This window comes from Varroa destructor, unplaced genomic scaffold, assembly GCF_002443255.2.
Source record: "Varroa destructor unplaced genomic scaffold, Vdes_3.0 BEIS01000001.1, whole genome shotgun sequence".
In the NCBI taxonomy this organism is placed as follows: Eukaryota; Metazoa; Arthropoda; class Arachnida; order Mesostigmata; family Varroidae; genus Varroa; species Varroa destructor.
In genome coordinates, this window is record NW_019211454.1 from 3438992 (window position 1) to 3454501 (window position 15510).

General features: G+C 40.1%; 1 protein-coding gene across 2 annotated transcripts in view; it reads left to right on the top strand.

Annotated features, from left to right (window-relative positions):
* Wdr37 (WD repeat domain 37) overlaps positions 1–15510 on the top strand; it is an 83121-nt gene that overhangs the window by 25158 nt on the left and 42453 nt on the right. For both annotated transcript variants that reach the window (XM_022790813.2, XM_022790823.2), the window contains exon 2: positions 10865–11375. In XM_022790813.2, coding sequence (XP_022646548.1) covers positions 10954–11375 — 422 coding nt within the window. In that variant the 5' untranslated portion in view covers positions 10865–10953. The remainder of the gene's footprint in view (positions 1–10864; positions 11376–15510) is intronic.

Below are 15510 nucleotides of genomic sequence, written 5' to 3' on the forward strand. Positions count from 1 at the left end.
ATTAGGATGGTATTAGGCGTGCGCAATTAGTTAATACGCACCATTTTTGTTACTTGATTATTGTACTTATATATATATATATATATATATATATATATATATATATACAGGGGAGGTGTTGATGCCTAATGCTGATCGGGATTTTATTTTTAATTGGGGATTATTCATTATCTGCTATGGGCTCTGTATTAATGTTGAGATTATAATCTAGAATATTTTAAAATATAAGAACGTGGTATCTACTTTAATTCATAACAATCCCCTTCATATTGTCTATTGACGGGACTACGAGGCGTCTTAACAAAGTATTGGAAGCTTTAACTCTAATCTGATTATCCTGACAGTTGAGCGATGCATAAAATGACCACCAGATTAATTATAGCAGTGAATCTGCCTTCAAATTGCACAAAAATATATACAATTGCTTGCAAATATAGAGTATTGTCCGAGCAGTTATACAGCGCCGCACCTCGCATAGTATTGACGTGACCGTCTTACATGCATATACACTGGCAAATTTATCTAAAATTCGTTCATGTTTTTTTATAGCAGACGAAGACATGCACTAATAAGAATTATTTTTAAATAAAAATAATATTTTTAAAGCAGCCTAAATTATATGGATTAATCTGCCATAATAATAACAGCTGAATTATCTGAATTTGTCAGCCGCCAAGAGCGGATCTTTACACGGCGAGTGCTTAATAAATGTATGCCTTCCGTAAAACGCAAAGCACGTATGAGTAAGGCCTGGTTGTTATACTGGTTGTGGTTAAGGGCGAGCACACGGTAACTGTGCTTTCTGCGTGCGTGTGCCACAAGATTTATAACTTCTAGCAGAGTGATGTTAAGTTGAGTGAACTTTACATATATTGTTCGTCCAACGACTCGAGCTGTCTTCTCGAATGTAATTCTCACACAGATCACCCGATGAACCAGTAGATGAATGGAGTTGTTGTCATGTGCTGTTTCTTTGAGCCGTATGTATTGAAAAAATGGGTAAGGCCATGCCGGCGATGAAATTTAAACATCAACACTTACATATTAGTCTACTAAGAAGACTAATTTTTTTCTGTTATATATATAATTAAATAATAACAATATTATTTTTCTGAAATCTCATCATAGGATCGAATATCTATTAAACTTGGCGGAAGCATTGATGTCGTTATGATTAGTTCTGCTATAAACTAGATCCTGTCCGAACAGCTTTGAAATAGCAACAATTGCTAAGTTAAACTTAGCTGATTAATACTGTTCGTGTCATTTTTGTGAGAATTAAGGCAATCTGCTTATGAATACCCTAGAGAGCTCGTGAAAAAGAAAGCTTTAGAAAATCAACAGAGGGTACAACTGCACCGTTCAGGTGGACTTTGTTAGAGGGACAGCGGAAACGTTTGAACTATAGAGAAACACATCGTATAAGAAATAGTACGAGATAGCGAATAACGATATAAATCATTAGTTTTTCAATACTTTCTGTCCCAAAACGGACGGAGCGGTTTTCGCTGCCTACGTCACGGTCTGACGTGATCGACTTTGTTCTGTGATAAGTGGCGTAACTCGTACGCTTAGCGAAAAGAAAAACATTCACTATTTAGCGGTACGTTTTAACGACAACCGTTTATATGGTAAACGTTTGAACATCTGGCGCAGAATTAATGGTTATTTGCTGCCGTGTTCCTTTAAAAATGAGCACAGTGTACGTATTATAATTAAAATTCTTTATTAATCGTAGAATGATCCAATAAAAATATTCTCATTAAATTTTAACTGAAGTCAGCCATAATCAAGTTTACTATAAGAACTTTCTCTCTGCTATAAGTTCTTTGGCGCGTTTGGTTTTGAACTTTTTCTAACCGTACGTTTTGATGTTTGCCTTGCTCTAGTTGCTATGCTGATCAGGCTAAAATGAAATCGGATGTAAATTTTTCCATTGTGTCATTACGGCGTACGTTCGATAGTGATTTGCTTTAAATTAACAGTAATTTTTTTAAGTTTACCATTAGTTTTTTTCAGTACAGTTTACACAAGTATTGTATGACAGGACCGGTGCGTTGTATGTATATCGTAGTACTGTGTGGGTGGGGGAAGAAGCAAAGGATTGTCAACAGATTTGGTATTTTTGGCCTGCGATTTTATGCTTGTATATTGCCTTGGATCGAACAGCGATATATTCGTCGCGATGTTCTTTAGGTTACGGAGTGAAGCCACACAATGGACTTTAACTACCTGTGACATATCCACCTGAAGTTGAACAAAATGAAATTTATCAAGGAGTAGTATTTTGTTAGATTGAATGTCTGAAAGGCCTTCTGGTCACTTAGTACGAATATATTAACAATTCATGAGTAATACAATGACTTTTGGTGGTGCATAGTTTTTGTTACGGGCTAGCTTTTGGGGAATCAAGACGCTTCAAAGCAGGTTTTCCTCCCCATTGATTTGACACCAGCCAAATCATAACTTTGCGACCCAATTGGCACAGCTTCTTTTAGCCCACTGAGCTGAATGTAGGATGACACAGCAACCCAACGGTGATCTCGTACCTGCTTTGTTGACACCGTTTGTGGGCACAACTCATCTGGTGATTGCTAACAAAAAAATTTAGTCGCCAAAAGCATATGGCAAACATAAAGGAGTTTATCTGTTCATACTTATGTATATTCCGTTTCGAAATTCTGATCTTTGCGCTCCGCATACGATTTTTCTTCCTCTATATACTAACTATTCAGCTAGGAAAAATCATTTTTTTCGAAATACAGAACAGTAGCTTTAGTCGAACTACCATACGCTCGTATTCCGCTGTCTACTTGGTCTGTTTTGCTCTAGCCATTTCCGCTTGGTCGCCGTCTTTGGTATGCTCGAAACTCTATGTATAGGTTGAAACGCTATAGTCTGTAGATAGCGATCTCGCAAGTGGCCCACACTCACCCGGATGTATTTGTTTAACAATAGCGGGTTCACTGTTAACAAGTGACAGTAATTGGTATTATAACCAGTAGAGTCGTCATAGTTTGTAGAGACAGAGCATGCATATATCCATACATGTTCGCGCCAATGTACGCGTGTCAACTACGTGTCCACACGGCGCGTATAAGTCTACTATATAGCTACTCGATATATGGAATATATGCGCATTTTGGATCTACTATGTCGCCGTTACTCCGCACCCAAAGGTGGTAACGAATCGTTAGACCTATAGCGACGTCGTAGAACAAACCGCCACTTACCAGACCTTGGTCGTCGATACAAGCAACGTTCCCCTGTCCGGTCTTCATTCGACTCGTTTGGTTAACAAAAAAAGTTCGCCTACTAGACATCAGCCGTAGGAATTGGCTATGCGAGTTATCTAAAATCTCGTTCGCCTAAACTTCACTCGTTAGAGTGTCTGGGCGATAACAGGGATGTCGGCAACAAATGCGCATCGACAACTTCTGATTCTTTGCCGATATTTACGTAATAACATATAGTGGATAGATGAAGTAGTCGGCTCCACAATGTCGTAATGTTTTTAATAGATAGTGACCACAGCAGAAAGAACGGATGTGAACAGACAGGCCTAGCAACGCTGTAATAATAGGTAGTCAGGCCCAGGCGATCCGAGATGAGTGCACTACTAAACCATGGTGTGCTTTACGGGGTCGTGTTTGTCCGTGCCAAGATATTAGTTCTAATTCTTATGCAGACGGCTGGTCTGCTTCTTCCATTGTCAGCTTGCCCTTCCCATTTGTGCTTCTTACCCGGTTCGGCCTCTTGTGCGTGTGTTCCATTCTCGCATGTCGTATACAACTGCAATAGTCCTTTTTCTGAGGGCAGAGTACAGTTTCGCCCCCAATCTAGCTTATAGCATCTTGTCAGTGTTTCACTGCTGAAAGACGCCAACATGAAGGACGTGTTTCGAATAATTGTTGTTTCGGGTTGTCTTCGCTTTTCTCGGGTCGCTTGTTAGTAGGTTGGGGACAAACACGGATGGACGAAAAGGAAAACCGAAATAGGCAATTCTACGGGTAATGAACAGGTGGAGAACAAAAATAGGAAAACAAGTGCAGCAAAGTACACGAAGAAAGCATAGCCAATTTTGATTAAAAAAGTAGTCATGCTAATCTAACCAGCAAGAAGTTAATATCCTGATTAAAAAACTAAGAGGCGGGGGTAAGCCATCGAGCCAAGGGGGTAAGATGTGTATCAAAAAGGAAGGTGGAAGGGACGAAGCCAAGTAACGTCGGAGAAGAAGAAAGCAAAATGTCAGGCAACAAATAGGGAAGTAACATAAATAGCTTTGTTACATAATTCAAATAAATTTAGAATAAAATTAAACTCTATTGTGAAAGGGTTGTTTGAATTTTTATTTGAACTACTGTGAACTAAAAATGATGGCCGAGTAAAGCGATTTGAAAGATCTATTGAACACTAACTGGAAAAAGTCATTCAGGGTTAGTTTAGTGAAGCTTGTAACGTTTCCAGTAGCTGGCTATCAGACGAGCCATCTACGATAGACCGTGGCATCAAAGGCTTTTCAACGCAACGAGCATAATATAGAGAGGAACGAGTAATACTTCATCCTGAAAAAATCTGCTAGAAAAATCGTTGCTTCATTCACTACTCTATGCATTGTCGAGATTTTACTACAGGGGGTAAAATCTGCCTGCGTTTTTATTTGAACTTGGCCGATCTCCTCTACTGCTGCATCATTATGGAGATATATCTTACTAGACTGTTACGCTCATAACTACCCTCTATTCCTTACGGCTATTCGCGGCACTGCGAATTCTACGGTCGAAAAGTTCATCAGATAGAAATGCCAGTCTGTGCATGCGAAATTGGCACGTGCAGCCTACTTCAACATAGATTATAGATGCGTTTAGACACAATCGATCCCAAATGCATGCCATTGACCACGATGCTATCTATCTAAACGTCGCTCGTCTTTTATTATTTGTATTCCATAGCGGATGGCAGTTTCATAGTTTTCTCGCAGAACAAAGCCGGGTTAAGAGCTTTAGCACTTCACCGTAAATACTTACTTGCCTACGACATGATGACGACAACGATACGTTCGCAAAAAGGAAGCTCTACATTTGTTTTGTATTTTATTTCGATGGAAATTGTTGAAACGCAGAGCTGCTGTCTGCGATCCCATGCTAAATCTCAGCCAAAGCGAAAAGCTCGTCTTGCTCGAAATTCTCTTCTGACGTATTCAGTCTGCTTTTAAAAAACTCTGCTTCTGCCAGTTAAGCGACAATCAGTACGTATAGCGAAAGAGGACAAATAACAGCGGACTTTTAAGGAAGCTTTTCTCTACTCATACATTCGTACATGGAGCGCGCAGAAATCTACCCAGACGGCTGCCGCCCTCTATTTCTCTCTTACTTGAGCCTCCTTTCCTATGTAAATATGTATGTAGATATATATATGCATATGCTTGCTTATCAATGCAGTTACACAGCACATTTGTGTTGTGAGAAAAGATGTTATGTTTATGCAGGGTCTGGATAGCCAACCAGTCAGCCTATTGCTTGATCTGTAGAATTTGGCTGCAAGCGCCTTCAAGGATGGCACGATCACCACCGACGTCGTTGTCCAGTTCACGGCTTGTGTAGCAACGGAGCAGTACAAAATGCTGTCTGCTTCGCCATGCAACGCGTGGAGTACGAGTACTCTCTGGTGACCAGGCAGTATAAAATAGATGAAAGGCACTCTACAGCTGGGAGCCCTCAAGAAACTTGCCGTTACTGCTACTGCGGCTGCTGCAGGGGCCACTTCCAAGGTTCTGTCCAACGAAACTTCGTGATATAAATGCGTCGGACGGCCATAGCATTGGCATAACACAACTTCAAAAGATGAGCGAAAGGACACGAATCACTGCAACGAAAAATTCACGGCTTAGGAGAGATGAGATTAAATCAAAACGATAACAGAGTGTGAAGCATAAGCGTAAGTGCTCCTGCAGCAAGAACAAGGCCCGATTCGTGATGAACAAAGAAGCTGTTCGCTATATTTCCACCGAGTGTTTAATGCGCACGGCGTCTGCTGCGACGCGGTGTCGTGGGGACAATTTAGAAACTATACATGTATATAAACAGAAAAAAAAAAAAGAGGGAAAGATGAAAGCGGCGGCTACATTAGTCGGCAAGGTAAAGAGAATGCTAAACTGACTCGGCGTTCATTTTATTCAACAGCAGAGGGTGTACATAGGCTTTAGGTGTAACTATCGTATCATCGTTACGGATTGGTACAATCGATCTTTTTTGGTACGAGCCACGATGGGCGCAATGCATCATTGCCTTCCGTACAGGCATAACTGATGAATCAGTATAACATGTGGATATTAACGGATATAAAATAACCATTGTTTAACTCTAACATTAGGCTAGAGCGTTGTTATATGAAATATCCGTCAATGATAGCATTAACTCATCTTGTTTATGCTGTATCGCGTGTGGAATATATAACAATTTCATATTGGCTTGCAAAAAATATATACAGTTTTTAAGCCGAAATTAAAGAAAATATTTATTTTTTTTTAAATGATATTATTAAAGTGAATGTGCGCCGTTTTGATCGATGACGTCTTTAGTTGTAGCACTCATGTGGACGAAGGCTGCGATAAGTTTACCTCCGTTAAAACTAAATTAACACCATTAACAGAACTATACAGACCGAAATACATAATTGTCTGATGATACAAAATCCTGAAAATTTTTGTTGACTACCTAAAAATGCATATGTTCTGGCACTGTCACAGTGGAAGGTGAGGCTTGTTCTGTCCGCTAAGTGCGGCTGATTTTTTTCAGTGGCTTGCTGTAACCTTGTTGACAGTAAGAGACAATTGTTTTGCTAGACCCATAGTGCACGATTCCTTTCTAATATCGTCAAACAAATGGCACCACCTCCTTTGACGTCGGTCTGAGCAATACCACAGATAGGTAAGGTGTATTTTTTCAATGATTTTTTTTTATTCGCACATATACTATTGTGTGTGATCCACCTGCATCATCCATGATCAACTGATCACAAAATGACTTGGTTTTCTTGCGTTTCTATAGAATTTTGCAGTCGAGTAAGTTTTTTATTGCGTTAATTCGTGTGGCATTCTAACATCAATTTTTTTTCTAATCTGTGTGCTGATAGATGCTTATTCCCCTAGCAATACTGCGGCTACTCGCGTATTGGTCTTGCTCAGCTTTCGTAATGATCTCACTAACCTTTACCTGGTCGACCATTGTCACGGGAGGTATCTTTAACTTTAACACCGAACTTCTCGGAATGACACAACTATTCTCGACGGCTTTTTACAATAAGTATTCTGATAACTGATCTACGCGCCTAGACAAGTCATTTGGTTTTTTTATCGTAATAAAACATAGCGAATTTTTGCAGGAATTTAAAATAAATGCATTTTACGTTAGCAATTTTCACACAATTATTACTATTTTCCTAACTTTCAAGTGACATCAACATCGACGCAACTCTTACCATCATATATACTGACTGGAAGTTACATACCTAACTTTGAAGTTATTCGATTAGAAAAATGCTTAGCACTTTTTTTTTAACCACACAGTATATAATTAAAGTGGATTTTTTTTTGTTATTTTATAATTTATTTTTGATGATGTCGGTGAAATTAAGAATGGATAATAAGTATTTTTTTTTGGCAATATAGTGGAGATGCGGGGGACCGCCCAGAACTTCTGTGATGAATATGTTTCTGAGGGGTAACATTTTTGACTAGCTAGTACTATTTTGACGAGTGCAACAAATCAGTACGTATTTATCATTTGCATATATAACAACAGATAATGGTCTTCTTTTAAAAGGGATTATTTTGGGCTGGGATGCGACATATATCTTGCATCTACAGACGGGCTTGCAGCCATTTTTATATTCAAATAATTAGATACAACTCACAGTGGAGAAACGTACCTAGATTCATTGTATGAGTCAAAAACCTTGTCAGTTTTAACTGTCCGCATAGGATGAGACCATTGCCGTATGATAATCAGACTCGTAAGTTACATTTGCCTTTGAACGGACGCAAGTTAATCATTTTACTTTCACAGCCAGGTGTGAGAAGAAAAATAATTCACACAATGAGAGCTTAGTTACCCAGCCAATCAAAGAGTTTGACTGTCAGTCTAATGGTATTATTGAGATGTAAGTCTCATCTGTATAAATATGACTATGACAAATAATTTTCGTTGGAGGATTGCTTGTTCGTTTTCCTAAAAAATCTCAGTTGGGGTGTTGACCATTTTTCATTTACGAAAACAAATTGAAGGCTACCCCAAGTTTCTTCAAGTTAGTGCAAAATGTACGCCAAATAATTAGGCGCCAGTCAAAAAGTAAGCTTGCATAGATGTCAAAACATATGAACCAATGGACGCTGGCCAGAAAATATATTTATATTGTAATGCGAATTTATTTTTAAACTATATGTAGAATATTTAGAAGCTGCATTTTGGAGGTATCTAACAAAAACTCAGACCCATAAAGCTTACAACGCGGGTAAATAGAACTGCTCTATAACTATAACTGTAAATAGGATCCAACCAACTGTCTATTTTCTAATTGGTTTTATTGAACCTACCGTCTACTGGAACGCCCAGATGCACCTCCAGATAAGTAGTATCAAATAGGAAAGGTCTGGCCTCCAAAGCTGGTTGATTATCCCAACTGGGAACGTAAAGGAAAGGCCAATGTTGAATAGTGTGACCTAGTATAGAAAAAGATAAGGCGGTCAAATACCCTTTAGGCATATTCGGCAACGCGTCACTCCTGGATCCTGACTTATTCAAGTTATTCGCTAGACTGCGCGCTATTGAATACATTAGTGGATTACAATTAGTAGGACATCAAAGATACAAACCGTAACACATAAGTAAGAGTCTATGAATTTACTAAAAGCGTTCTATCGCCCCTTTTTTAAGTCAGCTCGAAGCGTCTATGGACCGCCTAAGCCGGAAAGGTTGCCTACAGTCTCAAGAGTCATTTAGTCTACGGGCACAATCTTACGCATTATAACGAATACTACATAATACAGTACGTACGTCACCTGCAACGAGATCAATAGGATCGAACAGTTAGTTGCAGAAGTGCCCAAAAAAATCCATTTTATAACTAGCTTTAACTCTTGTGAAACTAGTGCGAGAAAATGCGACTTAGGAGCGAGATTTCGAACTCGAAGGCAGCCTTGACGAGAAAAACGACGGGCTGTTTGTTCGGAATACCATGTTTATGCTGCGACCGAGCGGGAACTTTACTAGTAAAATTATAGTTGTCGTTATTAATAGAACTAATTAAAAAAAAAAAAACTATATTCACGTACCTATCGCTTTTGTTGGCTAAATGTTTTTGTAGTATAATGGAGATATATTCATGTTTACTTAGCTCTTGAAAATTCTGGTTCTTAGCAGATGGTTTCTTTTAAACGAACCGCTTCGTCGAGAAGGGGTGTGCCTAGAACTACGTGTGGATCCCCTAAGCCAACGAAGCCATAAATAGGAACCTTTAAATAACTTAGGCTTTACAATATTTGGTAATAGAAAACTTCGGCCCCTTAGGTCGAACTTTACCGAGCCATTTTCGTAGCAAGAATGCCCCGGTTGCCAATGTACAAAGTGACTACTTTATCTATAGGGCTGCTGAATGTCTACTACGAGGCAGAATCTCCGTGATATAATAAATACGTAATGCGTAGATTGCTTGCATCAGCTGATTTGTTCAAAATGCGTAGCCGCATCAGAACAATGTTTAGGCAATTAAATATCTTGTTGAATAGGTGGCGGGGACAGCTGTCGTATTTATGGATTGAGTTCCTAAAACTAACCTCACTTTAACTCACACATCTGGATGTTACGTGCGAACATAAAGAAGGACGGCTTGTAAGTATGGGGCTATTAGAGCTGAGCAATATGAAGCCATACATTTCAGGCCTCTTACCTGGGACTAAGACGATGCCACAGTGTTAGGACAAAGAGGCACAGTATACGTTTTCACCTGGGATTTGTTACCTCTGTTAGGCGGCCGAAATTGGATTTAACTGAGTGACTATTTAAATCGGTAAGCATACTGAAGCACATGTTAATTTTGTGCACTAACCCACACTGCCTCGACTTGTGGGTCCTAGCGAACCGCATGTGTTTACGGAGCGGAACAGGCCACAATGGACTGGCCACAATGGATACTTTCAGACCCCCCACACCCCCCCCCGATGATCATAAAAAGACTACTGTGCGAAACTATCCGCTAACAGTTTGTTTAGAATAAGCACTAGGATGATTTCACATTTATAGCTTTGATATAATTTTTATCAGAAAAGAAATTCTTATATTTAGAATACTATTTTTCAAGCAGCTACGGTTAAGATTCTTTGTAATTCCAAGTTGATCACTTGCGATTTTTACTAACACATAATATTTAGTGTGTGACGACTTCTTCGTCCTATAAACATTTTGGATCTGGCAGTGTTTAAGGTAAATTATTTTCTTGAAGAAACAATTTATGGAATTATTCAAGAATTCATAAAGAAATAGAAAAACGTATATAAAAAGCACATATTTTACCAGATTAACTTCGTCTCTATTAAAAAAAAAAAAAACTTAAAAGCTATCGAAAACAATGATCGTTGTACAGTCTGCAATAGTATGCCAAATAATACAATTACCGTCCAAATGATCAAGGTTCAATCAAAATAATGTCTCTTCAATAGATTATTCGGGTCCATACAATTTGAGCATCTGCTGAATGATCCAATTCTGTAGGTGTCGCTTCTGGTCATTAGTCCCTTAATGCCAGTTATCTGAACGACCCTCTAACTAATAAGATCTTGTCTTTCTTCGATTTGTTTCCCGTAATCCAGAGTCTGAGGAAGAAGTTGTGTATGCTGGACATTGGAGGGTTCTGAGCGTGTGTCCTAGGTGACGTGACGTTACGCCACGGCGCGTCACGATGCCTGTGGTGGCTTCTTCAACCGAATTCCGTGATCGTCCAGCGTCTTCTGGCCTGCTACGCTCATGGGGCCGTACTTTAAGCGACAAAGATAGCAATGCTACCACCGAAAACAATTCAACTGTGGGATACTCGACTCCAGCGGGCTCGTTATCAGGCCCCGCAGCCACGCCAACAGGTGCAGGCCAGCCGAGCCTCGTACTTGCTCGAACAGCTAGCGGAATGCATGATAGCAGTAAAGAGGTTGGCGTGGTCAAGGAGCTTGCTTCTGCCAAAGCGTCGCTTGAAGGCCACCGTCAGCCTCTGACAGCCGTCACGAGTGTGGGCAGCGCCGTGGCAACAAGTAGTCACAGATTAGCGGACGTTGATCGGGAATCGCGGGAACTATATGGAGAAAACAATATTCTCCCACCAAAAGCAAGGTAAGTCGGCATATACAGTACCAATCAATAAATGGCCACACCGCGCCATCGTCTGCTACGAAACGGTCGGGAATAGTGTCCATTTAGTCGTATTTGCACTATCCAGTATTTACAGTGTTTTCCCATATTCTTATTATTATAGTTGTGGTTAGATTTTTTCATATCTATAGATAATGAAGAGCCAACAGTAAGTCCGTATACAAAAATAGGTAGATAATTTTTAACGACACTGGATTCTTAACATAAAGGGATTGCAAATTTATCAGAAATGATTTTATATTTAGTGAAATTCCTCGTTAATCATAGCTTTCCCCAAAAAGATCGTGAATCTGATTGTGGGGCAGTCCAACGTTGACTTTGCAGAAAGTCAGCGTTCCAGGGGCGCACCCCGGGGGCGACCAAAGGGCGCACTTCGCATCGTTCATAGCATACAATTTAACTGGCCATATGGATATAGTTTACAATAAAACGCGTTATAATTGTCTGCTTATAGGATTCTAAGAGCATAAGAGGCCTAAACTGTTTGCAGAATAGGGTTCGCTATATGTGTTGCACTTAATTGTATAGTCTATAGAATGCACACCCGATTCAGCTGGCTAATTCGCCGATGAAAACCACTTTGAATCGGATAGCAACCGTAACGAACTACGTCGTTTTGTCGGCTGTCATAACATCGACAGTGAGCCTTGTACAGGAACATGTTCTCCGTGGGGGGTCATGTAAGGTCTTGCTTTCGAGGAAGAATGAGCTGGTAGGTTTCGTTTTATACTGGCGTGCGTAAGAGGTGACAGAACATCAAGCTGAAGATTTGTATCTGGCTAGCGTTTCGGAGCGTTACATGTGGTGTTGCGGACAATTGCTTCAGACGACAATATATGACTAGTTAATGACGTTGGATCGGCTTTATCTTCTGAGGAAACCTGCGTAGGAGCTATTTTATTCAACTTTATGAGAATGCAGTCTACAGCTAGTAATGATACGCGCTGTGATTTCATTGTTAACTAACATATTTAATTAGCAAAGATTAATTGGGTCAAACGAAAAAACCATTTGTCTCTTGTAATATTTAAAATGGCTGTGGATAACCTAGGTGTGTTACGATAAAGTCCTTCAGCGTGCGGAATAGGTTCATCCGTGTTTGGCCTATGGCAACGTGTATACTGATTCATATATAAAAATGCATGTTTGATGAACAGTTTTTAGCTAAGCGTGAATGAATTGCTGGCTATTCAAAAGCATGCTTGCATAGTTCAGACAAATCAAACGAATAAGCCAAGTTTCTACTTAGCTGTCAAGTTGTCATACCGCCGTCTATGCTCGTGAACGCTACCGGTCGTACAATCAAGCTATGCCTGTTTTTTTATCTAGTAAAAATGAGACCCTATAATGTATAGGTAATCGTGTATTATCTATAACAAATGGACATAGGGGCTACCTGCCCCTAGAGAGTCCTCTGCAAAAAATTGCTGTTTTGCTAAGAATTACGGCAGTGTCCGATTTTCGTGTGTTAATAGATTTCGCATTCAAGGAAGCCTGTCTGCAGCGTAGTCAGGGCATAGAGTTATGAAACTTCAAAGCGCCACAAATACGAAGATTAACGTTGTGTCACTTTTATTTATGCCCCTTTTGATTTTTTTTATTCTGGGGAGAGATCGGGCTGTTCTCTGCGCAACTGTGACCGTGATCTCTCGGAGATTTTTGTGGCAAGGCGGATACGTTAAGAGGATCCTACAAATTGTCTGTTGTTCTATGTACGTACAATGCCACTATTGAGGTTTAGATTTGCGCACAAGCATCCATGCACACTATACATACATTTCACGTAGTTGCTGTCCAACGAACAACAAAGAGGGAGCAGAAAGCCAAGAGCTACAGAATGATGGAGTGTCATTTCACGGCCCCCTCCAGAAAACCGACGTTATTTGTCCATGGTTAGTATCAGTAGCCGAATTTACTCAAATAGTCGATTCCATCTATCGGTCGACAAAGAAACTTCAGTTTTGGGTGCTGCTGCTGCTGACGGACGGACTCAATGAATGATGCTAATGCTCCTCAGAAGCCGTCAATATTGGCGGTTGTTCATTTAAGACGAATGCTGGCAAATGCTTTCGGCCATGACGGGGCTAAGCAGCCGAATGGAAGATTCTTTCAGGAAATCTTAGTGCATCTGCTATTCATCATGCGACCGAGACCGCGTCATGGAGGAGTACACTTGAGAAAGTAAACACGAGTAAGGGATCACAGTTGGAAATGGGGCAAGGTCGAAAAGTGACACAAAGGATCGATGTAGAGCGAACAGCTCCGGTTCGCAGAGCGTTTTCTTTTTTTGTATCCTGCTGCTTTCATCCCAGCGATTGGCCGGCTAACTCGACCAGTTGATTATAAATTTGTCTTTTCTATATCTTCGATTTTGTGCACGTTATCCTATTAAGTGGTGGCTGGCAAGGGCAATCATTCAGGGCCCGAGACCAGTTGCTGAAAGGCGAAGTGGCGTTTGAGTTTCGGGTCCCTAACACTTAGGCTTTTTATCATCTTGGTGCCCCACGTCCCCCTGCTTCGAAAACGAAAAACGAGAATCAGCAATTTGATCGCCCCGAGGGGATTGTTATTTAAGTCATTTGCAATTTACAACACAAGCGGTCCCCGCTGCGCCACAGCGGCGCCGAACTTTGGCTATCTAACACGTTAATAAGACTTCCACGCGGCAGGCACGAAGAACACGGAAGGCACGATCAAGCAGAACAGGGCATGTGGTCCGTTTTCTATAAAAAAAAAAAAAAAAATAGGTAAGGATCGAGTGATAATCCTGGGCTGATTGCTGATCGTTGTTATTAGATTAGAGCCAGTAGATTGTAGTTTATCAAAAAAAAAAAAAAGTTTTTCACGTTAATTGATGCGGTCTCATTTGTGACGTAAACGTGCAGGTGTCTTGGTACCTGTAGATCAAGTTCTGTTCCCAACTGAAGACGAGCTTGTTAGTGCAAAGTGCGGAGTTATCATGGTATATTAATACTATCATACTGAAACAAAAAGTACCAGATAACTTTTGGATACACGTGAATCCCTATCAATAACTGGTCAGCAGACAAATATCAAACGAGTAAAGGTTAAAGGGAAAAAAAATCAAATCGTAGTCGAAAAGCAATATATGTTTGTACTTGCATTGTCTTCATTACTAGAGAGTCACAACATCCCGCCCCTGTGTTAATATATGAAATTCGTATCGTCTTTAAAAAACTTTCAAAGTCCTCTAACGTAACAGTCGTTATGCGTAATACTATGGGGGTTTTGGGTTGAGAAAGCGGTTGTCGTAAATTAGAAAAGAAAAAGTTGTTTCCCAAAAAAAAAAAAAAAACAGAGACTTATTTGTGTACCAGTATTCTTTATACGGTGTCCCTATGGTAGCCATCTACGTAACGTAAAGTTTCAAACGGTATCTCACATGCCTTCACCCAGCTATTAATGAATCGAGACTGACTGAACTCAAATGGATTTCTACCAATCGTTATGTCTGCAATATATACGATAAACGTCATTATGTAAAATGTTTTTAATTTAACCTTTAGCTTGCGGCTGAATCTGGCGCCCTGACGCTATCAACATGTGTTGCGGGTCGCAGCGATACTAAACCCTTAGGAGATAATATATTGTACGGGTTTCGGCTTGATCGCTCTCGTTTAGCGCATACGGGCTAACCACACACCAGTTTCAAAATGATCAAGACGGGATACGGTGGTTTCCTATGATCATACTGAAATTAACATTTTCAACCGTCTAACTCAGTTTCGTATCCTATACTGCTGTATTACCAAGGGCGGACACTCTGCAACTTCTGCTGTAACTCTGGTTTCTGCTGTGACATTGATTCACCGTTACAGCCGCCGGTGATTTTAATTTTCCTGGGGGTGTACAACTACAGAAAACTCATCTAGGGATTGCGATCTGGTCTCATTCACTATCCTGATCCTATCCTTGATCTGTTGTTTGTCACTTATCCCGAAAGCATCATTGTTAATCCTGCACATATATATGGTATCAAATCATAGCGACAATTGTTTACATTACTTTTAGTACCGCCAGCTGAATGTTCCAACCGATAAATTCCACTGTATGAGAATGGATTGTACAAGACTAA